The 27,532-nt window shown below is 39.2% G+C and overlaps 1 protein-coding gene across 9 annotated transcripts in view; it reads right to left on the bottom strand.

Annotated features, from left to right (window-relative positions):
* The window catches only part of celf5a (cugbp, Elav-like family member 5a), a 293,357-nt gene that overhangs the window by 25,964 nt on the left and 239,861 nt on the right, over window positions 1–27,532 (bottom strand). For 6 of the 9 annotated variants that reach the window (XM_017712056.2, XM_017712060.2, XM_017712061.2 and 3 more), the window contains exons 4-6: window positions 26,891–27,019; window positions 25,119–25,198; window positions 8,099–8,245 (exon numbers count right to left, since the gene is read on the bottom strand). In XM_017712056.2, coding sequence (XP_017567545.2) covers window positions 8,099–8,245; window positions 25,119–25,198; window positions 26,891–27,019 — 356 coding nt within the window. The remainder of the gene's footprint in view (window positions 1–8,098; window positions 8,246–25,118; window positions 25,199–26,890; window positions 27,020–27,532) is intronic. The other 3 variants (XM_017712058.2, XM_017712062.2, XM_037545317.1) reach the window with 1 other exon arrangement.

The following is a 27,532-nucleotide window of genomic DNA, read 5'->3' as shown; positions in this document are numbered from 1 at the left end:
CACAGCCAAATAACTGGATTGTATTCATCTTTCCATTTCAAACTTCAGGGTAATGGTTTCTTGTTGAACGTGACTGAATCCCGTCTTTGTCATTTCTCTTTCACTGTGTGGCAGCTCTTGTCAAGAACAGCTGGAGGTCTTGCAGGTTCTTATGATGTACAACAAATGGTTTTAATGTCCTGTCATCAGTGCTGTGAAGAAGATCATGTTATGGTACAAAGTTTCAAGGAGAATGTGGTATTGTCATGAACAATGTCAGTATATCTATTTCAGAAATGGACAAATCGTTGATAATGAGCTCCATCTGGGTAGGAATGTAAAGGTGTAGGCAGTCAAATGGACGATTCTCATTGTGTCCTATTATTAGTTTAGTCCCCTGTTGCGAAACAACTGACACAAATACCCATCCTGCCACTTTAGCCAGCAATAATCCAGCATCCTCTCCTCCTTGCAGGCTGGATGCTAATGACAATATTGCTAGGTGCGAACCGCTGTGCTCCATGCTGTATTTGCATGGAGTGCCTGGATGGGAAAAAGCCAATTATTTTCCCTCAATGCCCCTGTCAGGTAGGCTGAAAGCGGCTGTCCCGCTACAAAACGCCAGCCACTGGCACCTCATCCATAAGCTCCCCCTGCCTCGCCTGCGCTATCTATTAACTCCTTCTGTCATTTGCATAATTCTATCAACGTGACCAATGAGGATCATCCGTTTTGCGGCAAGGAAGATGAATTGAGCTTTTTAGGTAAAGAGTGGAGAAATGAACAAGAGGGAGCTAAACAAAAGCTTAACAACACAAGAAAGAAGAATACACAATAGGTAAAGGGGCATCTGAGGGCCATGATGGTTAGTATAGCAAAATCGCAAGTTGACACATTTAACAAGTTTAGGCTATGTTTAGGGTGAGATGGTCTTATCTCCTCTCCCTCTCTGTCTGCGTCCATTTCTCGGCCTTCAAAACCTCAGTGTCACAGTAATCAGGACCTATTGTGCCCATCTTATGGCCTGGGCTTGCAGGCTGAATGGGACTTTCAGAGTTAAGCTGACTGAAGCGAGCCGGGTGCCAGCTTGCTAATGCTTTTTTTAAAAGCTAAAAGGACAGGCCTTGGGCAGAGCACGGAGCAAAGCTGAAGGCTTCCACATTCTAATTTCTCACTACGCGCAGCTTGGCTAATGTCCCTTTTCATGGCAGCCACCAGATTGCTTCAGATAACAACGCAGCGTTCCGTTCTGCTCTTTAGGAATTAAAACACAGCAAATTGGAGGCTCAAGCATGTAATTATGTCGGGGGGGGAAGTGAGCAACATCGATTCGTTCTTGCGAGAGGAAGAGGGAAGGAAGAGGAGGTAGGGAGAGAAAACAAAGGTCCATCGACTGACTGCGCTGACAAGACTATTCAAAATCTCCCGAGCAATTTCTCCGCTTTCACCCAAATCTCGCTCATACATCCAGAAAGCCATTCTTCTACTTTACTGAGCTGCTCCAATAGAAAGCAACTGTCTGCTTCCACAGAAAGAGGGACCAAATTGCCTTCAACTGAGTCTTCATCATCAGGGTCACAACCTTTCCTTTCACCAGAAGGAGGCGGAAAAAAAACATAGGGTGAGGTTGCGGGAAGAAGTTGCCCTGGTGACGGCACTCTTTAGTGTCAGGCATCTGTTTTTTTATTGCCAGGCTGATGGCATTAGTTTCCCCTGGTGCCAGCAGGCAATCACCTCTTTATCACACGGCAATTATCCGGCCAGCCACGCTGCGTGGCTCCCATACCTCTGCCTGAATCACATGTGACCTCTCTGAGGCAGTCCAGTCCAGGTGGCACAGAAAAGCAGGGGACGGGTGGAGAGATATTTATAGGAGAGGAGAGAGGAGCAATGGAGAACGCTGTATGCGAAGACCCTGGTTATTAAGGTCCCCAGCCTTGCTGATTGTCTGGACCTGCTTTCGCTTTCTGGATGCTCAGAGTACTGACCATCTTCAACTGTAGCAGCTGTACACCCTAGATGTAGACTATGTGAAATATAAGCATATGGCATACGCTCACAAACTGATAGAATTTACTTATAGTCTTAAAATAATGTTGTCAAAAGGGCCTATTTGGAATGATACTGAAGAAAAGCCACTTTTGGACCCTTACAAAATCTTTAAATGGATGGTTCTTTGAAATAACTTTGTGAGCTTTGACAGCATTAACTAGCTGTCAAGTGAGTTTTAATAGCATTAACTAGCTGTCAAAGTGAGCTTTTAACTAGCATTAACTAGCGTCAAAGTGAGCTTTAACTAGCATTAACTAGCCGTCAAGGTGAGCTTTAACTAACTTTAACTAGCTGTCAAAGCGAGCTTTAACTAGCATTAACTAGCTGTCAAAGTGAGCTTTAACTAACTTTAACTAGCTGTCAAAGTGAGCTTCTAACTAACTTTAATAGCTGTCAAAGTGAGCTTTAACTAACATTAACTAGCTGTCAAAGTGAGCTTTAACTAGCATAACTAGCTTCAGTAAATAATTTTAAATAAAAGATTCAGAATTGTATTTTAAGTAAATTACACCTTAATAACCATAACTGGTTATTAGACATTTTTCACCATTGACTGCTAGCTGGGCTAGTCTGCTAACCGGAATGAAGTTGCTAGTTACAAACTAGATTAGCCTATGTCACTATTTTACACTTGGCTTGTGCTGGAAATATGGGTCAGACTAATTGATCTCATTCGCTGGTCAAACTGCCTTACTTTATCTAACCTGTACCGACTGACTGACCACTCATTAGCCAGCCTGGCTTAGCAATTCTTACTCATTCTCTTATGCTAGTCTATGTGTTCTGTCTGAATCGAAACACTTTGATCTACTGCCTCATTGTTATAAGTCAGTGAATGACCTTATTGTCTCCTGATGTGTATCACAATATTTGTATTGTAAAGTGCAGTATATGAGTCTTGGGATTTCAGGCAGTTTTGTGATTTTTGCCACATGATCTTAGTTGTTTAGTTTGCTTTTATCCCCAAAAAATACAAAACACAGGCTGATTTTGGCTGTATGTGTTTGCTTCATGGGTGGTGATGATTGTAGTATGACCAACAGGGGGCGATGTTGGTCAGTAGGAGAACATAGCCCTGTCCCCCCCCCCCCCCCCCCCCAAAATACCAAACAAACACTCCCCTCATTTATACTTGGTTCTTGCAGCGTATTTAAAGTGCTTTCAAGTAATTTGGGTGTCATGTGAATCTAATGTGTCGTCTCTCACAATTGCCGTCAACTGAAATAGGCATCTTTCAGTGCAGTGCCATCTCCCCATGCTCTTATTCACTTCACATCCCTCCAAAAAAAGTAACAACCGAAAATGGCTGCTTATAGAAAAGGCACACGATCAAACACGAGAGACAGTAAAGAGACGAGAGAAGCAATGCTTTTAAAGGATATACAGCAGGGTGCCTAAAAGCAAATTAACGTTTCTCTCTTTCATCATGCGCTCGTGACATCGTTCCAAGAAAACAGAGAGAGTCACATTTGATATTTGGAATGTATCTCTGTGAATCCTTGTGCCACAGGATCATAAGCTGATTGCCAGGTAGAGGAGAAAGGTGCACCTTTCAGGAAAAAAAGCCCCGTCTTTTGGCACCATATTGTCAGTGCTGTTGCCCGATGCCCCTCCAATTTGTTTTTGCAGCCCCCCTCCTCAGCTTTGACTAAAATCCAATTTGCTGGCTGTCAACTCAGCCCACTAATCCTCTGCACAGCTGTGTTTGTGAAGGAGCTTCCTAATTTGCTCATCCTCAATGTGTGATTCTGAGAGCACCGTAGCCGCAAATATCTGTTTCTAAACGTCGCGCTGATGTGCTGCTGACGCCTTATTGAGGGTATATGTATATATATATATATATATATATATAGCGGTTAGTTCACCTCCCAAACAGTTTGGGAGGTGAACCGCTGCTTTATTCTGATGAGGCAGAGGCAACAGAGGCAGAAGGCTTATTGATACGGTCTAATTCAGACAGCGGACTGACATCATGAAGAACAATCTGGTTACCAAACAAAACTAATGGCAGGCTAATGGAATAATTCAGCAGAATATCAAACTTACACAGTTTTCTTACCTCAGTGATCCACAAAGTAAAGTCTGGTTTCTTAAGTTTGTCTGTAGTTTTGTACTATAGCTAAGAGGCTAATTTAGCTCACAAGCAATGCATACCACAACAATTAGCACAGCACAAACTGTATGTCTAAATCTTTACACAATTAGCAAGTTGCATTCTTAAGTAATCTCAGATTGAGGCAGCTACCATGGTGTGTTAAGTTTGTTTCTTTAGCTTTGTGCTAGCTATGAGGCTAATGCAGCTACCAAGCAATGTAAAAAAAAAAACTACCACAACAATTAGCACCGCACAAACTGTATGTCTAAATCTTGACACACTTATCTTGTTGCGTTATCAACTAATCTCAAACTGAGTTTCCTGTTAAGGTGTCTTAAGTTTATTTCTTTAGTTTTGTACTATAGCTAACAGGCTAATGTAGCTAACAGCAAAGTGCCAAAACATGACACACTTAGCTTGTTGCATCATTAAGCTTGTTGCTTATTAGCTTTATTAGCTTTGTGTTTCCAGTGCAAAACGAAAGAAGCAAACCTCAGACACTGGCTGTTGGACTACATGTGAGGCAAGAGCGGAGTAAACAGGGACACCGAAGGTGGAGGGTGTCGAGGGGCCTTCAGCACTATTCAAGTGCATTTTTATTTTATATTTTATGTTTTCAAAATCTGCTCTAGTCATGCAGTGTTCAACACTGCTATTGCATTACAGTGAACTGAGCTGAATCGCTTCCCTCACCAATTGTTGGCCATTTTGGGCCGTGACTATAAAACAAATATACGTAGGTAGTGATGTAGAGGGATTGGCCTATTTCTGAGCCTTTTTACTTGAATAAATCAGCGAACATTGTGTCGAATGTCAGCGTGTAGCTCAGCTCTGAGCTTCACACAGTTGGTGACCGAACCACATATCAGCAATCTGATCGGTCACCGCTCATTTCATTTGCATATGAAACATAAAGAGCAGAGTGCACATTTGTAATCGTTGTCTTTTCATCTGTCGGCACATAATAGCATGTTATGACAATCAAATGTGCACAAAAGTATAGGCTCCCTTGTCAAAATACATGTTTTGTTGATTTTATAGTGAAAATAAGTTAACACATCTTCTACAGAGAACACACTTATGCACATTTTAATACACAATTACTGTTTATATACTGAATCTAACAAATTGGAGAAAAAAAATAAATGTGTGCAAAAGTTAGGCACATTTTATATTTTGTGTTGAATTTTTTTCCAATTTGTTAAACTAAAAGAAGATTTACACATTCACACCAAGGGGCAATTTAGCATCTCCAATGGCCTTTCATTCATAAAATTGACAAAATGTCATTTTGCCAGGGGTGTTCAATCTTTTATATGCTGCACATATCAACGCCAAAGAGGAGACTGTTTTGAGAACCCCAAAGTGAAAACACATCATGCATTCCTGGGTTTAAATGCACATTTTCACTGGACCGTTCCTTTAAGTGCAGTTTTCTGAATGCTGCACGATTATACTAAGTTTACTTTGAACTGGATGATGCATGTTCATGATCCTTTGGCAGCACTTTAAATTTAGCATGTTTTTTATATAGTTGTGTACTAAGATATTCATATTTCTCTGTCAAAATGTGTGTAATATCATATGGCAGACTGTGCAGGGTGTGTGGGCAGAGGTTCTGTCTGGAACGCTGAGGCACGGAGACGTTGTCAGAGCCAGAGACCCGCACACTGCACGCTTCTCTGACACAACACATAAAAGTCACTGCCTACCTGTAGCAGCCACAACGGCTGCCCTGCCTGCCTGCCGCTCTTGGACATTAGCATTTCCCACATTTCCCACGGACAGTCCGCATTTCATGAATTGTAATGAGAGTGGTTTTATTATTTATTTATTATTTTTCTTTTGCCATAGAGAGCCGGCCTGGTAATTACTGTAGGGCTGTCTGTTTATGTAGCACTGCCTCCCGAAAGCTTGTGATATGGAAATGAGGGTGATGGATATGGCCATAGAGGCCCTGTCGCACCGTCCTGTTCATTCTAATTCAATGCTAATATAAGATTCAATGTCTACCTGTACACTCCAGGTATGGAACACATATACTACTGATCAAAAAGTTTGGAATTCTTTAGAAAAAGAGGAATTCCACTGAAATTTCTGCATACTTTGGTCTTTAAAATGTACACTATTTATTTAGTTGTGAAACGCTCCATTACAGAAAAAATAATTGTTCACAGTTCTGGCGATAGGAATCAGACATCTTAAGCCTTTCATGTCTGTAAAAGATCCCTTACAGAAAGCTGCTTTTACATAAGATATAAATGTGATATAAATACTACTACATTGTTTTATGATGGCTTTGAAATAAGCTTTTTTCTTGATGGAGAGGTTCATGCAGGCCCCAAAAGATACATATATATTCAGGTTTACCACTATTTTAGCATCATCAACATTACATATACGACATGTGTAGGTTCACTGGTCTTGTTCGGTAGCAAGTAATATGTCAATATTTGTTTTTTAGACCCCTGGTTTTTATCACACCCATTGTAAAGAAATCCATATCAGCATTCTAACGGCTAACCATTTCACATCAAAGCATTCTGAATGGGTTTGTTTATAACTTAACCACTGAATTATGCAGAAATTTTCATTTTAATAATTGCTATCAGACACTGGTGTTGGTCGAGAGAGCTTTGCTTGCATTCTTCATTCTGGTTCGTCCCAAAGGTGTTCAACTGGGTTGAGGTCAGGACTCTGTGTGGGCAAGTTCTTCCACACCAGCAATGTCTAGGTTTACTGAAGCATTAAGATTCCCCCTCACTGGAACTAAGGGGCCTAGGCCAACTCCTGAAAAAACAACCCCACATCATTATTCCTCCTCCACCAAACTTTACACTTGGCAAAATGCAATCAGGCAGGTAACATTGTCCTGGAATTTGCCAAACCCAGACTCGTCCATCAGATTACCAGATAGAGAATAAGTTTCTACAGAATAAGTTTCCGCTACACCAGAGTCCAGTGGAGGTTTGCTTTACACCGTTCCATCTGGCACTTGGTATTGTGCATTTTAATCTTAGGCTTGCATGCAGCTGCTCGGCCATGGAAACCCATTTTGTGAAGCTCCTAAAGTGCTGTTCTTTTGCTGATGTTGCTTGTAGAGGCAATTTGGAACTCTTCAATAAACAATTCAACAGAGGATAGACACTGTGTGCTTCAGCACTCAGCAGCCCCACTCTGTTTGCATGGTCTAGCGCTTTGTGGCTAAGCTGTTGCTGCACCTAGATGCTTCCATTTCTCAACAGTAGTACTTACAGTTGACGGGGGCAGATCTAGCAGGACAGAAACTTCACACACTGATTTGTGGCAGCAGTGGCATCCTCTGACAGTGCCACATTTAAAGTCACTGATCTTATCAGTACGACCTGTTCTATTGCCAGTGATTGCAAGGCTATGTGTTTAATTTTATCCACCTCTTAGCAATGGGTGTGGCTAAAATACCTGAACTCAATAATTCTGAGGAGTGTCCCAATACTTTTGTCTATGTAATGTGGAAGTATATATGGTAATGCAAAGGGAAACCAGAGTTTTCAAATTTTGCAAAAAAAAGCATATACAATGAAAATGGGGATGCAACGTTTTTGGGTGACATTAAATAGATTCTGGATTCCATTCTAGATATTAATTCTATTATGAAGTTAATCTTTGTAAATTCTTATGTAGTCATGTACAGTGAACATGTCCTATTAGCATCATTGTATACATTGTTGTGTCAGCAACAGCGTAGTTAGACTGAAATTCTGAGCCTGCTTCTGATCTTCCACAATTCTCCTTCTTCTTCTTTCATCTGAAGGATCCTAGCACGCAGACTAAAAATACATTATACGGCGCTCCTACGGAATACTCTGCGTCATCCCTGGCTGGTCGTGAGCAGAGCAGACGCAGGGGAACGTAAGAGAGCGCGTGGGCAGTTGAGCGTGGGCAGGATGAGCTCAGCACTGGGCACTGGTCAGGACGGATTAGGGCACTCACCGCGTGTGCGTAGCTGCTGTAGGTGCTGAAGGGCAGGGTGATGGCCGGGTTAAAGATGCCGAACTGGCCCACCATCTGCTGCATGCGCCGGATGGTGCGCTCCTTGTCCGTGTCAGCAAACTTGACCACCAGGCTGGACGAGGCGCCCTGAAGGGGAAGCAAAGGCGCCGTGTTACGTTTAACCTGATTTTCGTGGCTCTACTGAGTTTATCTGCTATTCAGCAGAGCAGTTAGTGTCAAGTGATGCATAGAGATTCTTAATCATTCATCACATTTAACAGCCAGAAATAAATAATACAGGCATAACATTTCAAAGTATGCTGGTGGATGGTAGTGGTTACATGTAAGTGAAAAGGAATATTAACATGAATGCATAGTTGTAGCAAAACTCTGTTTCAATTGAATCTCAGTTTGTGTGGCTATTTATTTAACAAGGCCAGACTCGACCTCAAACATATAACCATGTAACCTTTCAGCTTCAGTGTAGCTAAAGCTGATCCTTCTACATAACATTTTAAGTCTTTATCCTCAATAAGGCTTAACACCACTTGTTAAAAGTCATAAGGATTAGAAACGTATGTAGCTGTGATTTGAGATTGACATGGCCACCACTAGGCGTGCTCCCTGTCTGACCCTGCAGAGCCCAATGGTAAGCCTGTCTTTTTCATTCTAGTCCATACTGCATTGAAGAAACACCTGCTACATCAGCCTCTTACATCCATTACAAACCTCACAGCTATTCTACTTGACCTTTACCAGCGCATACTGGTCCTCTTATTCCTTCATCCCCAATCAGAAATAGGATGGGCAGGGTCTAAGCGTGCTTATATATGTAGTTCCATTGAAATGAACTTAACTCAGATCCTTTAAAGTGAACCAAAGGCAAATCTTTGCTTTCTGCCTTCACAGTTTAAAGGGGACTCTCTTTGTGGTGATGAGATTTCAGACTCCTTTAGAACACATACTTTACTTGGGTTTTGCTGAATTAGGGGTAGTAGAGGGGTATTAGACATCCATCATATAACAGATTTATTGGCTAACATTCGAAGGCATTGCTGCAAAGCTATTAATAACCATTGCATTAATAATTGGCTAGGAGAGACCCCCCCCTTCTGTTACTAACTGATGCAGTTCCATTTTCTAAGCCGCTTCTCCATCAGGATGCTGGAGCCTATCCCAGCAGTCTTCGGGCAGAAGGCAGGATACACCCTGGACAGGTCGCCAGTCCAGACACTCACACCTAGGGGCAATTTAGCATGTCCAATTGGCCTGACTGCATGTCTTTGGACTGTGGGAGGAAACCGGAGAACGCGGAGGAAACCCACACAGACACGGGGAGAACATGCAAACTCCACACAGAGAGGACCCTGGCCGCCCGGCCGGGGAATCGAACCCAGGCCCTCCTCCCTGTGAGGCGACAGCGCTACCCACCACGCCACCGTGCACCTTGACAAACGTCAAGACTATTTAGACAGGAAATCCCTGTAAGTCCATGTGGCATGTAGCATAGATGGGGACTGAAAGGAATGAAGGGCAATATAAGAGGTTAGGACCTCCACAGAGCAGGTATTATTTGGGTGGTGGATCACAGCACAATGGTGGCACTGACATGGTGGTGGGTGTTGTGGTAGTACGAGTGGATCACACACAGCAGTGCTACAGCAGTTTTTAAACACTGTGTCCACTCTACAACACTCCTACCTTGTTGGTCCACCTTGCAGATGCAGAGATAAAGGTGATAGCTCATCCACTGCTGCATAGTTTGGGTTAGTCATGCTTTGATGCTTCACCAGTTAAAGACGGCTTGCACTGAGGCCACCTTGGGAGGTGATCTAAATTTTATTAATTTATGGGTCCATTTAGAGGCGTCTGAGTTTCTCCAATACAAATGAAATATGACTAAAATCATGCTGAAAGTATGAAAGTCCAGCTGATGACATCCTGTATAAAGAAAAATAATGCATGGTCCCACCATATTAACACGTGGCAATGAGATCCTAATGTGTGGCCACAATTTAGTAAGATTTGGGAACGAGATAATTAAGTTGTGGCCACAACTTAGTAAGGCATAAGGCTTGGCCAAGGCTTGATTATCTCATTCCCATGGCTTGCTAAGACTTGGCCATGCATTAAGATGTCATTCCCATGACTTGCTAAGCTGTGACTACAACTTAATTATTTAGTTTTCATGCTTTACTAAGTTGTGGCCACGCATTATTGTGATTTATACAGTGTATCACCAGCAGGGCTCCATATGAAAGCACTCTTCATAAAATAAGTTTTTATTTATTTTGGAGTATTTCGCCATTTTCTTCAAAAATGTATTCCAATCTTATTTCCATTGCCAAAGTAACCAGTATATTCAGCCAAAAAATGTTCAACAGCAGATTTTAGTTGCAGACTACATTATGAGTACAGCATTAACACAGTACAGACTCCAGAGGTCTTCCACAAGATCAGAAATTTAGAAAGTCATTTTGGATGCAAGCAACTTTTCAATGATCTGATACACACCAGCCATCCTTTGAAAGGATACGTTGCCAAAAAGAAAATCTCTAAAATACACTTGGTTTGACATTTTGTTTCTTAACACAACAAATATAATACTGGCACAATATCCAAATACTTTCTAGGGCCACTGTATTTCATTGTCTTGGTTGATGAATGTATTGCTTGTACCTGATCCCAATGAAAAGGCTTAAATTTGGCAGTGATCTGGCAGGAAGACATCAGCTGAGATAAGCCTCTCACTGAGATTGATCTGAGTCTGTCAATAGCCACTAAGGTGATGAGAGATGTGAGGGAGGGGGGTAAGAGTTGTGACTGGCTCTGCTTGCACGCTGTGGTATGCATGGTTTTTAGTGAAGACCAACACAAGGCAACTAATCTAAATGGATCAGACCTCTTTGTTGAATATTGAGGCTCTTCAGCTGCTGAACTGTCTGTAGGCATTCATTTGGAAACTATATTAATTATACACACCAGCCTATCTTTAGCAAGCCTGGCGTTAAACTGATCTGGAATCAGGTCTTCAAATCGAGATCATTTGAATGTGACAGGCCAAAAACTGGTCCCAGGTCAGCATTTCCTTTTAATGTTCTCTCACGTCTCCTAGAACAAATAATCAAAAGAGGCTCAAAACATGTAGATCATGTCTCATTTTTCATCAAAACTAAGCCCCACAAACTGTTTTGTATTTATCATAGTTGTGACTGCGTTTAAATATGAATGCCCCTTCAGCTTGCAAAAAGTTTATTACAAGTTTAATCAGACTGAAGTGATGAGTTACGGGACAGAGAGATAACTAAACGATGTGCTGTTCATGGCTATCAGGAAACAATTATTACTGTCAGCGTAAGACAAACAGTTTATGCTCTGTTTGGACTGCTATACTCTTTCTTTCCACTCATATGGATAGGGCACCATAGTTAGTAGTAAACAACAGCACATGACTTTGCATCACAAAGACAGAGAGTACACTATTCTAATATTGGTGCATATTGCGACTGTGATGTGCCTTGCAATAAAAACCAGTGGTAACTGCTATAAAGTGGTCTAATGCTTAAAACATATTACTGAGCTATCATAGCTACCCATGAGTTACGCATGCTAAATTACATAAGTGGTTTAATAAAGATGTTAATAGGTCGAGCTGCTGTGCCCCCACACAATAAGCCTCAGTGTAGATGCCCCACTTGCATGGCTGGTATTTATGCAACTGATTAAAATCATATTGATGCCACTCAAGACATTGTTAAGCCTCATTAAATTAACAGAATTGGTTTTCATTTTAGCTTTCCATCCATCAGTGGTCTCTCACTACAACACCCCACATGGATCAAACTACCACTGGGAATAACTCCCTCCCCACAGCCTGAAAGAAATGCACTGATGTAAAGGCTAGTAAATATTGACCTAGAATTTAGTGTCTTAGCAGTACCACCAGCTATGCAACAACTTCTGTTTAGGCCAGCTAGCAGAAAGAAATTTCAAATAGCCAATCTTCCTGTATCAGCCCCAAAGTGTGTGTAGTTTTTCAAATGTTGCTTTCTCCTTCAAGATGCATCAACATAAAGGGGTTATTCTAGTCATTAAAATGGAACATCTCACTCATTAAACTATTGTGGCACCACCTAGGAGGCGAATAGGCATTTTTACAATAGAAGAATATCGATGGTTACATTTTTCATTTTGGCCCCTTTAAAGCGTTATTTGGTCATAATTATTTGCATTTCTTGGGTGCCACGAAGGCCTTGATTCATCCAACCACTAAGAAATTCACCTGGCGTGTGCAAGAACTGGTGAGAATGCTTAATTATTTTTATTTGTTCAAGGGGTTATTTACATATCACAAGCCTTGGCAATTATCACAATGACCAATATATTGTAAATATATTAACAAACAAAATACATTGTGCAGTCCAAACTCCAGCTAAAGCTCCAGCTTCTCCCCTTTACACTCCCCTTCTCTCCAGGCCATTGCAAGGCTGCACGTCAGTACAAGGCCTTATCTTGTGTCACTCCAATTTTTATCACGAAACCTGTTAAAATGATTGCTGGGTGTAACTCCAGGGGAGTCTGTCAGAGAGTGAGACTGGAATACCAAACCACAGCTCATTCCGCTCATATTCAACCAATGAGGCATTTTAAAAGCTGGTCAGGGCCTGACTGTTGAAGTAATGAGAAATGGAGTAGGCCTATCAGATCAGTCCTCCATGCTGAATGCTAAGCTTCATCTGCTGTTGAATTTAATCTGTGGGCATTAAACTGTCTGCAAGTTATAATACTTTGTTTTACAGTTTAAAGGGCCTGTATCATAGAAAACCCACCTTTCCACGCTTTTATTGCAGTCAGAGTTTGATGCACTAGTTAGAATGTTTGTCAGAATGAATATTAAAATGTCCTCTATACCCCTCAGTCCATGAATGACAACTAAAGTGTAAAAACACCCTATTTATGATAGCTGTAATGTCATGACCACAAACACATTCAGCTTTTCTCTGATTTACAATAGAGTGATAAGAAGCATTGCTATTGGAAGAAAAGGTTGTGCTGTTGTAAAGGATCCAGAGCCTGGAATGTTTTATTTGAACGAACCAATGAGAACAAAGGCAATTTACATATATTGAGCACAATAACAAAGACAGTCTGTTTGATTCAGAATATGGGTCATTTTAGTGCAGGAGTGAAGTCCAGCCCTATATATATTATATGGCCAAAAGTATATGGACACCTATACATTGCACCTATATGAGCTTGTTGGACATCCCATTCCAAAACCATGGGGATTAAATATGGAATTGCATCCCCCACCTCCTTTTTTAGCTATAACACTGTTCTGGGAAGGCTTTGGAGTCTGTCTGGAGGAATTTATGCTCATTCAGTCTAGAGAGCATTTGTGTGGTCAGGCACTACTATGAAGGCCTGGCTCACAATTGCCTTTCCAATTCATCCCATAGGTGTTAAAAGGGGTTGAGGTCAGGGCTCTGTACAGGTCACTGGAGTTCCTCCAGTACAAACTCTTCAAGCAATGCCTTTATAGAGCTCAGGGGCAGATGGAACATGAAAGGGCCTTATCCAAATTGTTACCACAAAACTGGAAGCATGTCATTTTCTAAAATATCTTTGTATGCTATAACATTAACATTATCCTTCACTAGAACTAAGGAACTGAGTTCAAAGCCTAAAAAACAGCGGCAGACCATTATCCCTCCTCCACCAAACTTTGCTGTTGTTACTATGCATTCTAATAGTTAGAGTTATTCTGCAATCTGCTAAATCCAGATTAATTTATCAGACTGCTAGACAGTGAAGCATGATTTCCATAGAAGTCCAGAAAACACATTTCCACTGCATCCAACTGATCTCAGGTCTGCAGTCTCAGTCAGAGGCTGAACCATATAGCATTGTTCAGCTATTTTAACAGTACAGAAACGTTCCTTCTATATTGATGTGAAGGATGCATACACTTTGTAAAATTAAAGAGGCAAAAAAGGTTATTTGAAGCAAGACCACAGCAGAACCACTTTTGCTTCCCTAAAGAACCTTTCAGTGAAAGCTTCTTTGTAGAACCATTTTCATACAGCAGTATGCAAAAATGTTAGCACCCCTGGTGAAAATCATACTTTTACACATTTTAATGCACAAATAAAAAACTTGTGGGCTGTGAAAAGTTATGGCATGTCTCACATCATATGTGTTTTCCAATATGTTACATTTAACAAATAAAAACTGTGTAGTAAAATTAGCTTATTTTCAAAATTTTTCAAAATGTGCTTATTAAGGCAACCAGGACGTTTTAAGTTTTGCATATGACTGCGTGGAATACATCAGAATGTGTTTTTTAATTTAATAAATTTCATTTATTTAAGCTATTTTGTAGAATTTTCTAGAATCAATGTCAAGAACCATTTCATAACCTTTATGTTTTAGTGCATAATTCCATGTTTGTGCACTACAACAGAGTTTGCCTTAAAATTTGAAAATTTGATAGTATCTCACAATCGTCTCTCAGCAGGGATAACACCTTAATATAAGAGAGAGAGAGAGAGAGACAGAGAGAGAGAGAGAGAGAGAAAGAGAGAGAGAGAGAGAGAGAGAGAGAGATGGGTGAACTATGAAGTAAAACTCTCATTAAATTTTAAGCCGTCAAGCGGCAGGAAAAATTCCCACCAGCCATGGAAGACCTGGAGAAGTGGATTCAGAAGAGAAACTGTGGGAATAATATGCGCAGCTGTTTCTACAGAGGGGAAACGAGGAGAAAAGAGGGGTCCTGGAATCAAAGGGAGGAGAGGGGCTTTACGTGACAGCCCTGTGCAAGGGCACCCTGGTCCTTTTTCCAGTACTTGAGCTGACCAAGGGATGTAAAGGAGCTAACTAAGCCGTATATTTGACACCACTCCAAGTCTACACATCTGTCTCTGTGCCTTTGCTGCGAGGCAATAAGGCCGGATTACCCTGCGCTCGCTGCTGTCCACTTACATAACCACTGCTGTCCCATAAAAAAAAGAGAAATGGACTGCAGGGTCATCTCTTGAGTGCCATAGCAACGTCCCTGTCACCTATGACATGATCTAAGAGGTTACTGGGTGTATGTGGACAGTTTTCTCCTCTCTATCCATGGTGCTGAGATTTATAAGCTTTATGAGATGCTAACAGCTAATGCAAGATTCAAATTGATACTACAACACTAAGCAGTACATACTTGATATATTACTTACTCCTAATTTCTTTAGAATTGTTTTTACCTGTATATTTTCTAGACTTTGATTGTTATATAAATCTAAATTTCTTATATGCTTAAAACTTATACACTTCTCTATAGACATAACGATTTATGTGCATTTTACTTGCTTGTTACTATCTTGCAGATCTGTATTTATTTTTACTCTACTCTATGTAATATGTGCTTGAAGACTTGAAAGGTGCATTTAACTGTTAGAAGTCACTATTATTGTTAATAAAGTGTGGTGTAATTAAACAACAGATCATATAGAACATGAGCATGAGAGCAAGACTGTTACTGCAAACGACTGCTGTGATTCAGTTGCAAGCACGAGCCAAAGGCTATGATGTTATTTAATAACGATAACACGTGCCTATGGCTCATTGATTTTATACTATATATACAGTATTGTGCGAAAGTTTTAGGCATCTAAGCTAATTTTTTAACAATTCACCTCAGCAGTGAGTTTATCACAATATACAGTAGAATAAAGTCATAGTCATAATTCAAATAAACATAAAAACAGTAAAAAGTAACAAGAATTTCTTGGATCCATATTTTTCCTTGACAACTTCACAGCCACCACAGAGACTTGTTAATATCATCAATTACATCATGAGCACAATTTACTGAAGCACTGATTGGTCAAACCAGGAGCTGCTTTTTAACTACATATAATACTGGGCTTCTTCGAGGAGAGGCTTGAATGGTTAAACAAACACACTAACATCCAGAAAATCACTATTTTATATATATATATATATATATATATATATATATATATATATATATATATATATATATATATAATAGTTATTCATTAATATTCTCAAAATTTTGTTTGTTCAAATATTAACACTTTACATATACACTGCTCAAAAAAATAAAGGGAACACTTAAACAACACAATATAACTCCAAGTAAATCAAACCTCTGTGAAATCAAACTGTCCACTTAGGAAGCAACATTGATTGAGAATCAATTTCACATGATGTTGTGCAAATGGAATAGACAACAAGTGGAAATTATTGCCAATTAGCAAGACACACTCAATAAAGGAGTGGTTCTGCAGGTGGGGACCACAGACCACTTCTCAGAAATAGATTTTGAAAATGTGTCTTGGGTGCTTAAGACCTTCGCACAGTATATATATATATAATGATGTTAATGTTCATTACTGTAGTGTTAGCAACCCTTCTGGTAGTAATACATCACTAATTTAGCTTAGCAATTCTCATTCCAGAGATGCACCTGGCAGTACTCCCTTTTTAGATTATTTTGATCTTTTATTTACTAGTTTTATTAATTATAAAACTGAAAATTGGAACTTTATTTATTAACCTCTAATAGTTCTCACTGGTCAATACTGGTTATCACACCTGTTTCTCTTCCTAAAGATGCAGATTGCCCAGAATTTTTAAAATTCTCAATGGTGGGTAGGGTTGCCAGATCCAATACAAATCACCAGCCCAAACTTTCCTGACCAGCTGCCCATCAGAACCTGCAATTTCATCATTTTCTCCTGCTACTAGCTCAATTTGTCAGAACAGTCGCAAACTGGCAACTGAACACAGCATAACTAATAGAAAGTGAACACAAAACTATATAACGGAAAAAACACATAAACAAATCAGCTGCTCTGGTCATAACTCCCGGAGAGTGTAAATCTCACATGCATGGGATGTAAATATTGATAATAAGGTGATAGCACATTAATCCAAAGAGGAAAGAAAGGGGCAGTGGTCATTTTACAAAGGAGATTTTTCCACCATTATGGCCCTTTCCCTCTCCATTACCTCTCAAATAGAGCCTGAGTACCACCCTTAAAAAGTGGTTCTTCAAGTGTTCATGGCTAACCACTTAAAATCCCAGACTTATTACATACTAAGGCTTATTATTCAGTAACTATAAGGACTTTAATGCAAGCTGGCTGAGGTATTCTCAGGTTCCAGAAGTATGTAATTAAACTTTGGGCCTGCTCATGGGCCTTTAAAGGGATTTTAAACTTGTTAAAATGGTCCCACAAAGGGTTCAGTAATTGTTACATGACATAGAATCTTTTTCATTTTGATACTAGATTTTTTTAAGAGTGTGGCAAAACAAAAGCAATAACACCAGATTTCTAAATGTTAAACAAATGTATTAGCATTGTTGCTATTATTATATAAAATTCTCTGATAAATACAAATGGGGGCAGATGGGGTCACATCACTTTTATGATTTTTCCTATACAATCATATCCCAGCAGTGTGAAGGCAAGCATTCTTTCCACAACAGCAATAGCTATTACTGTGTTGCACCAGCCATTCTGTTAAAATTGGTCTTCATACACAGAGAAGCTGTTACAAAGAAATGAAAATCCAACCCTACCCAGCGGCATTCCACCTCGGGCAGATGTGAGAACGCCTCAGCACAGTCGATCTTAATATGAGATAGCTTCTGCAGTTTCATTTCGGCGCCTGTATTTGTTAAGATAGGGGCCAATCCCTAACCCGTGTACTCAGTCGAAATTGAAGGGTCAGAGTGATGTGACCCCGGCCTTCTCCGAGTTTAATTCTGTCCCAGGACGTCCGCTGTACAAGGCCCTTCCAGAAGTCTGGCAATTTGCTTTACAGCTCAAGGGTGTAAATTTTTAATTGTGCCACGTCCGAGGCGTGGGGTGGTGAGGGGGGGTTGAGGAGACACACAGGGGGCAAGCGTGCCTGGAATAGAGATACTGCTTAGAGCAGGAATGTGACCTGACCCGTCATTACTGTTTCATGGGCACAAACACACACAAATACACACACACACACACACACACACACACACACCGCACACAAAACACACTAAGCTCAACACATGAATAATTTTTTACTTCACAATGATTTAATGTGATTACAGTTTTAAAGGGATGATTTAATGTGTCATTTCCAAAATTGATAAACTGGAACATTTCAATTGGATGCAATAAAAATACACAAATATATGGAAAGGATATGATGTGAGACTGAAGGGCCTATAGACATAGTAGTGAAATATACACATTAAAAACAATACACCTAGCCTCATGAAATTGTTATATAATAGTATAAATTGGTATATAATATTGATATTCGTTGTGCTGTAAACTCTGTCATACCTGCTCTCATGTAAATACAAAAATGCTATGCAAGTATTCAAATAGATATTCTCATATTCCTAGTCTCTCATACTTTAACTTATGTCTATTTTTTATTTCTGCCTAATTTATGTCTATATTTATTTAGATTTTTATTTCTGCATAATATATGTAAGTTTATGTGCAATTATATGTCTTGCTGCTGTAACACAGCAATTTCCCTTATCCCTCTATCTATCTATCTATCTATCTATCTATCTATCTATCTATCTATCTATCTATCTATCTATCTATCTATCTATCTATCACTTTATTTATCTGTCTAGCTATCTATCTGGCTACCCATCCATCCATCTGTATACTAGGTCTACATGACATAGACTTAATCTCAATGTTCAATAAAGCTGCTGGATATAGCGATGTTGATATGAGATAAATTATAATTAAAATAATAGGTTTGCAAGAAGTAATAATAATAATAATAATAATAATAATAATTCTTATTATTAAAGACACCTATCAAGTATGAATTACTACTATTCTCTCCCAAAATTTAGCAGCTATTTATGAAAATCACCCAAAATGAGCTGTGTGAGATCCTAGGAGTTTGTACCTAGCCTGTCTCTGGAAGGGCAATGACACATGATTTTCACTAAAGGGAAAATTATTGACCAATGTTGAGAAAGAGGATTAATTTAATTTTAAACAGCTTGCTCAATGATATAAAATATGAAGAGTTCTAAGATTATTCAAATATAATTCTTCATTGTTTCCCAAAGGCGCCTTCTCTAGAACAACAGAAAATGCCTCGTTTTTTAATATGTGAAGCTTTCAGGGACGGCTTTGGAACTCCTGACTAGCAGTCTAGTAGTTGCTTTAGTGCTCATTTTTAGACAAGAAACAGCCATAAATCTCAGATCTAACAATCACATGCATTTCTTGAAAGTGCTTGTTTAGGACCTTCCAAAAAAAGAAGTAAAAAGTTTATTACCAAAAGTTGCCAAAAAGTATTATTAATGTGATGTTTGATAAAGATTTTCATGAACTCAGTTAATGAGAAAAAAGTATATAAACTCAAGACCAAACAGAATGTAGCCACAGCATCACTATTGACTACTGCTGCTCAAGCTGTTTGAATGCGTCTGTGCTGACTGGTGTATAGAACAAAGCTATTCAAATGATTTCTCAAGTGTTTGATTTTTCACATTTTATTGTTTTTATTTATTCTTTTAATCCTTTGCTTTTCTCTTTTTATTTTTTCTCTTTCATCCAAAAAATAAAACTGCCATTTTTGACCATTTTTGGCAGAAAAATTCAGTACATTCTTAGGTATAATGCTTTAACAGATTAATAAGACATGCCAGGGCTAGGCCATTAACAGTTTCAAGTGTCATTAGCAAGGCCTTGCCCAACTTAACAGCAAGGCAGTGTAACGTAAATAAGGTTGGAGTGATAGTGCAAAATATAAAACCATATAATCCGAATAGATATTTAGATCACAATAACAAGCACATAGTTTGAGGCTGTTACCAAAACTGTTAGCATTCCCTGAACGTTTTTTCTCCATCTAAGCCTACAAAAATAATAAAATACATATTCAAGTCCATACTGGGAGGGAGTATGATCACATTTGAACCCTTTTTAGATTTGAGCTTTTTAGCATTTTACAGTTAAGGATATTGTTTTTGAGCTGTGTACATATATGTGTGCTTTGCACTTACCTTTATAGCAGAGTGGTTAAGTCACTCGCTTGGGAGTGGAGTTTTGAGTCTGGTTCATGGAGGATCTCAACTGCTGTTATGTTAGACGCCACTCCTAAGGCTACATTCTCAGCAAGGTAATCATGTCATTTGACCTGTTCTGTTATTGCAGATCTTAATGATTTGTTAATTGCAGTTAATTTTATCAGGATGGCTACAATAATTTGTGCAGACCCATTATATATGTTCATTAAAATTATTATAATTGATTATGGCGCACAGTATATGCACATACTCACATTCAGTCTCATATAGTCAGATACAGTCAGTGTAAGTTACCAAACTGGAAAATGAGGTCAATGTGTGTGTATTCAGACCTATACTGTAGGCATATGACAGTGAGTGTAAAAGAGAGAGAAAGAGAGGGGTGGGAGTGCAGAGGGGAGTGTTCATGCATGCATGTATGCATGAATATAATGCAAAGAGAGAGGGGTTTTGCTATGTCAGGAGGAAGTGATCCAAACCTGAGAGATAGAGCTTCACTCAGCTACATTGTTTGCATTCAAAACACCTCAACATCAAGCTGCTCACCCTACTTACAAATCAATGTGCAATACCATAAACATGCACTCTATTTGTGTTTAGCGTAAATAACTACACCAACTAAGTTACATAAATACTAATGAAATAACATAATGAACAAAAGGATGACCTGGTTCTTTTGATAGTTTCACAAAAACAGTGGTGGACAGTAACTAAGTAAATGTAATTCATTACTGTACTTACGTAGTTTTTTTCGTGTATCTGTACTTTACTTAAGTATTTCTATTTTGGGCGTCTTTTTACTTTCACTCCACTACATTTCAAAGTCAAATATCAGACTTTTTACTCCACTACACTTTGTGTGGTGTTATAAAAATGTAACATGCAAAGCAAGAACATCAATCAGGGCACAGTGGTCACTTTGTTTTGAGCTTGTTTTGACCTGTTGGTCATACCAACCCACTGCAAGCACACGGTTCAGCAGCTAAAAATTTGGGAGCACATACATCTACCTAAATGATGGAACTAACCTAACTTTGTGTAAAGAGACCACAATATAGAAATATGTAAACATATGCAGTCGTGACTGGCTTGTTTCTTTTTTTCTGAATTCATACAAACACTTTCATTTTATAGTAAATTAGTCTGGGCTGGTTTATGTTTATGAACAGAGACCTACAGATCAATACAGTAAAGGAAAACTGATTTGTGATCCTGAGTTTAAAGCCAGTTTTTATTCAACTTGTAAACTAATTTACAAAGTAATCTTAAACTGAAACTTTGCTTGATTGTAAAAAGTGATTTCAGAGCCACTCGGTTCTCCCTGATGGAAACTGTTTACCTTCAGTGTTTTGTGCTTATCATCTTTGTAATAGACGTCAGCGTCACAAATTAATGACCTTCTATTAAAAGACTGGTTTACCAAGAGAGACGCTGGAGGATTTTCACCTAAAATGAGTTCATGAAGCGAGTCTTGTTACATAAATGATAACAGACCTTAGTCATAATCTTTTAGTACTTTTACTTTACATAAGGACATTTGAAGGTAAATACTTTAGTACTTTTACTCAAGTTGAGGTCTAGAGTAAGGACTTCTACTTTTACTGGAGTAATGTTTTACCTTGGGTATCTCTGCTTTAACTCAAGTACATGTCTTCGTCCACCTCTGCACAAAAGGAGGTTAGTGTAAAATGTAAGTAGCGACATCAGTATTAAGAGGTGTTGCTTAAAACCTCTATCATACGTCATTTGGTGAAATTAGCCAAACTGCTAATGCTATGTTAGGCACCAGTTGTTTTCTGCTAGTTAATGATTGATGCTAACTAGCTTAGTTAGCTACCTAGCTTACTAGTCAGCATCAGAGACATTATTTAAGGCAGAGGAAATATGAACAGGACACTTTAGCACTTTAGGAAGTCCTGCTGTTTAATAAAAAAAGTCAAAGCACGATAAAATCACATGGACAAACCCACCTCTATGATAATGCTAACTTCTGCTAGCATCCCTAGGAAATTCTAGTAGTTTGTTAGTGCTAAGCTAAGCATGTTTTGGCCATTCTAGACTAAAAACAGGCATTTGAAACTCCTAAAAGACATTCCATGACAGAAATATTAGCATATATTTTGCTTAAAAGTAATTTTGCAGTGAGGGAAAAGTAGAGATTCAGTAGTATTCACTAGTATAGAGCTGCTGCCGCTGTTGCTGGTTTCCATCTCTAACAAATCCTAACCAGTAGGATAGCTCGCTTAGCTATATCTACTTAGATACTGGGGAGAGAGAGAAATTTTTGACTGGCCAGTTTTTAACTGGACGTTTTAAGAATTTTAGTTTTAAAACCTGAAACGAACAGGGCCCGTCGGCCCAAATTTTTATTACACACTTCTATAAGAATAAGAATAGCTCAAGTGCTTTGCAATTAAGTCCCTGTAGTTACTAAATAATAAGCCTTAATATGTAATATACCTGGGATTTTATGAGGTTCAGCTTCTGAGGTAGGTAACATTTTAATTGTAAATGATTGTAAATGGATAATTACAGTATAGAATTTTCAGTGTATAATAACTATTGATACATTGAATAAAACATCTTAAAATCCCTTTCGGTTCAAAATATTACGGTTTAAGGACCACTGAGTGACCGGCTTGGAGGATCTGGAAGGTCTGAGGGTTGATGACCTTTCATGTTCTGCTGCAGTGAGGGCTGACGTTTCCCCCAGCTCTTCCTCATGAAGAAACTCCCTGCTGGGGGTAAACAGTCTCCCTAAAGGCTAGAAGCAGACCAGGGTCAGGCGGTCAGTCACCTCGCCCCCCACCTTCCCCCAGCTGTGTACACTGGAATACAGAGTGTGATAAGGGGTTTTATAATGAATTTATTCTGTGAGAATGAAACATGCATGTTCAAGTCAGCCTCTGGATGCTTCCCTGTCCCCCGTCTCTCTCACTTCCTCTCTCTCTCTCTCTCTCTCTATCACTCTTTCGCTGCCCTCCTGCTTATACGCCGATGAATAATTCACCAGCCGATTTGGTGAAAGGTGAGGTAAACAAGTCTATTGCCTAATATCCCGGGAGGATAGAGAGAGGAAGGTGTGTGCATAAGGGAGAGAGACAGAGAGAGAGAGAGATGGGGGTGCTTATATCTGTCCACAAATGCACCATGCTTCACCATTCAGCTCTCATGAATTGCACTTACATTGACCCCACTGTCACACCAAAAGCCGATGGCGCATCCCTCGTTCTTTCTCTCCCTAGTTCAGTTTTTTTTCAAATTCAAATAAGCTGTATTGGCATGTCCAGCGCATTTTTCTTTTGTTCTCCTTCTCTCTTTCTCTCTCTATGAAAGCATACGCACACCCCGAACGGCACACATTGAGATTCGACAGCCAGCAGGAGTTTTGTAGCAAACAAAGCAGCCGTGAAAGTGAAAGATTCCAGGGCTTCTTTCGAGTGCTGAATAGTGCACGTGAAGCTGAATAGCTGTATGATTCAGTCTCCACGCGCTGAACAGAAGGCTTTTTTGCAGCTCTGCCACGGGAAGACCTGCCAACTACACACCTATTCAACTAAATTAATGTAAGCACACTTTGTAGCCAAAAAGAACACTTGCATTTTTTTCTGTTTAGGAATTATAATTTAAAATGGGCTCGAATCCTACATTTTTCCTGTATCCCCTCCCCAAACCTGCAGGTCCACAGGTTTGTGAAGATTTATGTACCAAAAACAGACATGATTTATTTTTACATGACCTCTCTTTATCCCTCAGAATCAAACTGGCTGTTTTTGTGACTGATAGGTGTAAATGACCACTGTTTTGACTGGCTGCCCTGCATTGTGCCTTATACAAAAGGCCAGGCTGATCCATTCCTTATAACTTCAGTGTAAATGGGTGGGGCTAAACTGAAATAGGCTGTATCTACAGATATAAGCATTGGTTTTTGTGACATCCCAGAAAAATGTATTCAAAACAAGACTTTTTTGCAGCTTAGTTTACCTATATGGACTGTAGGGCCGGGAAACAAAAAATATTTACATACTACATCAAAATTTTATTTAAAAAAAAAAGAGCATAAAATTCTGTTTTCCCTGATATGGGTGCTTTAATCTCCTGGCAAAGTCTCACTGTGCTGTGCCATAAGGTTGTGGCATCTGGTTTTCAAAGTAAACATCGAGATTGTCTTGGGTTACGCAACAATAAGAGCTTTTTGGAATGTTTACTTGAGTGTAATTTTATAGTTGTTATTGCCAAAAGTTAACAGATCATCCACCTATGATATTGAATGTCTACCTTTTTTAGTCCATTAAAATTACAGGCTTATTAGGAATAAGCAGGGCGTGAACTGACACAAGGTAAAACATAACATGGATATTTTATGTAGTCAAACTGGTTCAAGTTATCATCCTCTCTTATTCCCATAGCAACCTCATCTGTGAACTTTGACAGCAGACACATATTTCTTAATATTCTTAATTTTTGTAAGAAAGTCAAAGGAAGCAGGCTAAAGTACAGCCTCCACATGGCAGGGTTAGTTTTAACATGCTGAAACAGCCAGTGAGAGCAGTGGACATATATTTTTATGTAATATATAAAAAAACAAACAACCAGAGATTTCTTTACAGCAAAAGACAGGGAAGAAAACATCATACAAAAAATGAATGAATGAATAAAAAATGAACTAAAACACTCTGTAAATTTGGAAAAAAGTACAATATGTCTCTTTTAAAGAAAATATTTGATTGGTATTAGTATGGGGCGATGCTCAAGGCTTCAATATTGGTATCACATTGGAAAAGAAAAAGTGCTATTGTGCTATTTCTAGTGAATATATGAATTATTTGTGTTATATGTGCAGTGTTAGTGTCACTGTAGAGGATCCATCTATCCATCCAAACTCATTAATTAATTCAGAGATTATAGAAGTGCAGAGACTAGAGAAATGGTGGACGAGAGTGGACTCACCGGCATGGTCTGGCTACCGTGCAGGGCACTGATGGCAGACTGAGCTTCAGCATGTGTGGAGAACTTAACGAAGGCGCAGCCTGAAAACACACAGAACACTTCCTTTAAACACTGTGAACAGAAGTGCATCAAAACACTACATTTGGGCTGCAAAGCTGCCGGATCACAGCAGGCTAGCCCTCCGCAGGCTGCTGGAGCTCCAGACTGCACGCTCCAGACTGATTAAGCAGAAAAGCATGCTAGTTAGTGAAAAGTGCCTGTCTACACATAGTAAACACAAACACGTTTGTTATGCAAGAATCTGCATCATGCAAGAATGGCTGATGCCTTTAATTCACTCTTATGAAGAAAGACTATAGTATAACTACAGAAAAGCGTATGGGATTCATATAGGAGTCTTAGGAAGTCAGGATGATTACCATAGCACCACAATTTATGGAGATGAAAGTAATATAAATTATTAAAGAAGTGGTATATGGATGATTCTACTGAACTGGTTCAAGGTCAGAGCTGAAAAAGAGCCGTGTACAACTGTTTAAAGCTATATTTGCTAGTCATATACAGGCTAGCATTTTTAAGCTATGCTCAAAATGAGTTACAGTTGCCACTACCAAAACAGTCATTACTGAAACATTTGATAGTGTTTTGATAGTGACAATTGTAATTTATTTTGAGCACAGCTGAAAAATGCTAACCAATACATGACTAGCAAACACAGCTTTAAACAGTTTTTACACACATAAAACCATAATGTATTTCATGAAAATACAAAAATGTTTGCTTACCTATGGAAAATGTGCAATGATAGTGATAATTTTACTGTTACACCATGATTTTCAGACTTTTAGACACAATTACTTCAAAACAATGGGATCTGACTGTTTACCCTGTAGTCATGAGGGGCAGGGATGCAGTTTCACTCCCTGTGGGAGTTGTGGTTAAAATAAGGCTAAACTGTGTTTCAGTAGTGACATGTAAATATGGGACATTTTTAAAATTAAAAACTTACACTTTAATATTTCAACTTCATACCAATATATATATTAAAAACAACTTTTGTAAACTTTTGTAAACGTTTTTGGACAGATAGCCCCCTAACAGAAAATACCCAGAAATAAAATATAATTTGTATATATTTGGCTTAATAGTTTCTCCATTAATGTCTTAGGCTTGAACAGATCATAACATAATCCAGATAATAATACAATCTGATTAGTTAATTGTTTTTTTAAAGTGTTTTATACTCTGAGACCACAATAGAATGGTCCTTACTATGGTCCGCACTATGGAAATTTTTTTGTTTCGTGTTGCTTTTTGCAGTTTTTGTTCATAAGTGTAGATTTTTGCTTTTTTTTTTTTTTTTTAAGACAACATCCTCAAATGTCTTTGGAAAAATCTAGAATCGTTTTGACAGTCATTTTCTCCCTCCTATCCATAAGACTGCCGATTCAGAGAGCTACTCCCTAAGCTGCGGAAATAATCTCCCACCAATTTTCATAAGCACTGGCAGGGGAAAACTACAACTCCCACGGTATTTTGCTAAATGTCAGGCTATATTAGTGTCTATCACTGTCCCCAAAGCCTCAGTGGGCAATAAATGGAGTCTGCAAAAAAAAAAAAGGCTCAGATATGCACTTATGTTTCCCTTACAGCTACTACATGTCCCTTGCGGAGACATTTTTTGTATAACAAGCCATTTTTAAAGCTAAATAACAGTCGCTAGCAGATTCTGCGCTCCAATTGTCATTATGGGTCAACACAAATGGTCCTACCTTTGCTGTTTCCGTCAGGGCCTCTTAGCACGGTGCACTCCTCAATGACTCCATAGGGCTCAAATAGGCGATAGACATCCTCCTCTGTCTGCTGTTTATTCAGCATCCCCACGAACAGCTTCCTGTCTTCTGAAACAAAGAGCACACACAGAATGAAACCCTTTCACTTCACCCGCCTTCCACTTAACCCCCCGTGCTGCTTTCTGGACCGTAGCCACCGTGCAAAAACAGGTTTTTTGGTCTGGCCCATTTAGCTCGTGGAGCGGAGTCGCAGCAGTCATTGTTCCCCGTGCCAAGTCTGTTCATTTTAATTTGGCCGATAATTGGGTTCAACCCCTCCTTTGAAAACGTGGGCAGGCCTGAGGTGCAAAGAGTGCTCTGCTGTAGTGAGAGCCCTGAGGCAATGGCCAGAAGCAGGCTACTGAGAGCGAGTAACTAAGCACTCTAACATACAGACAGAGCAGAACTCTCACTACTGCTGACCTTCAATTTTACAGAGTGCAGCCTAGTTATTTCTCTCTTTGCCCTTAAACTGTGCTTAAGTTCTGCTGATTTAGTACTTCTACTATCGTTTACTGGTCACACTGATAAATAACAAAATAATCACTGTTACATTCAAAATTTTATTACACGTGAAGCCTG

Source organism: Pygocentrus nattereri, chromosome 15 (assembly GCF_015220715.1).
Source record: "Pygocentrus nattereri isolate fPygNat1 chromosome 15, fPygNat1.pri, whole genome shotgun sequence".
Classification (NCBI taxonomy): Eukaryota; Metazoa; Chordata; class Actinopteri; order Characiformes; family Serrasalmidae; genus Pygocentrus; species Pygocentrus nattereri.
The sequence above is the reverse complement of the archived record's forward strand: the minus strand, read 5'-3'. Positions and strand labels throughout refer to the sequence as shown.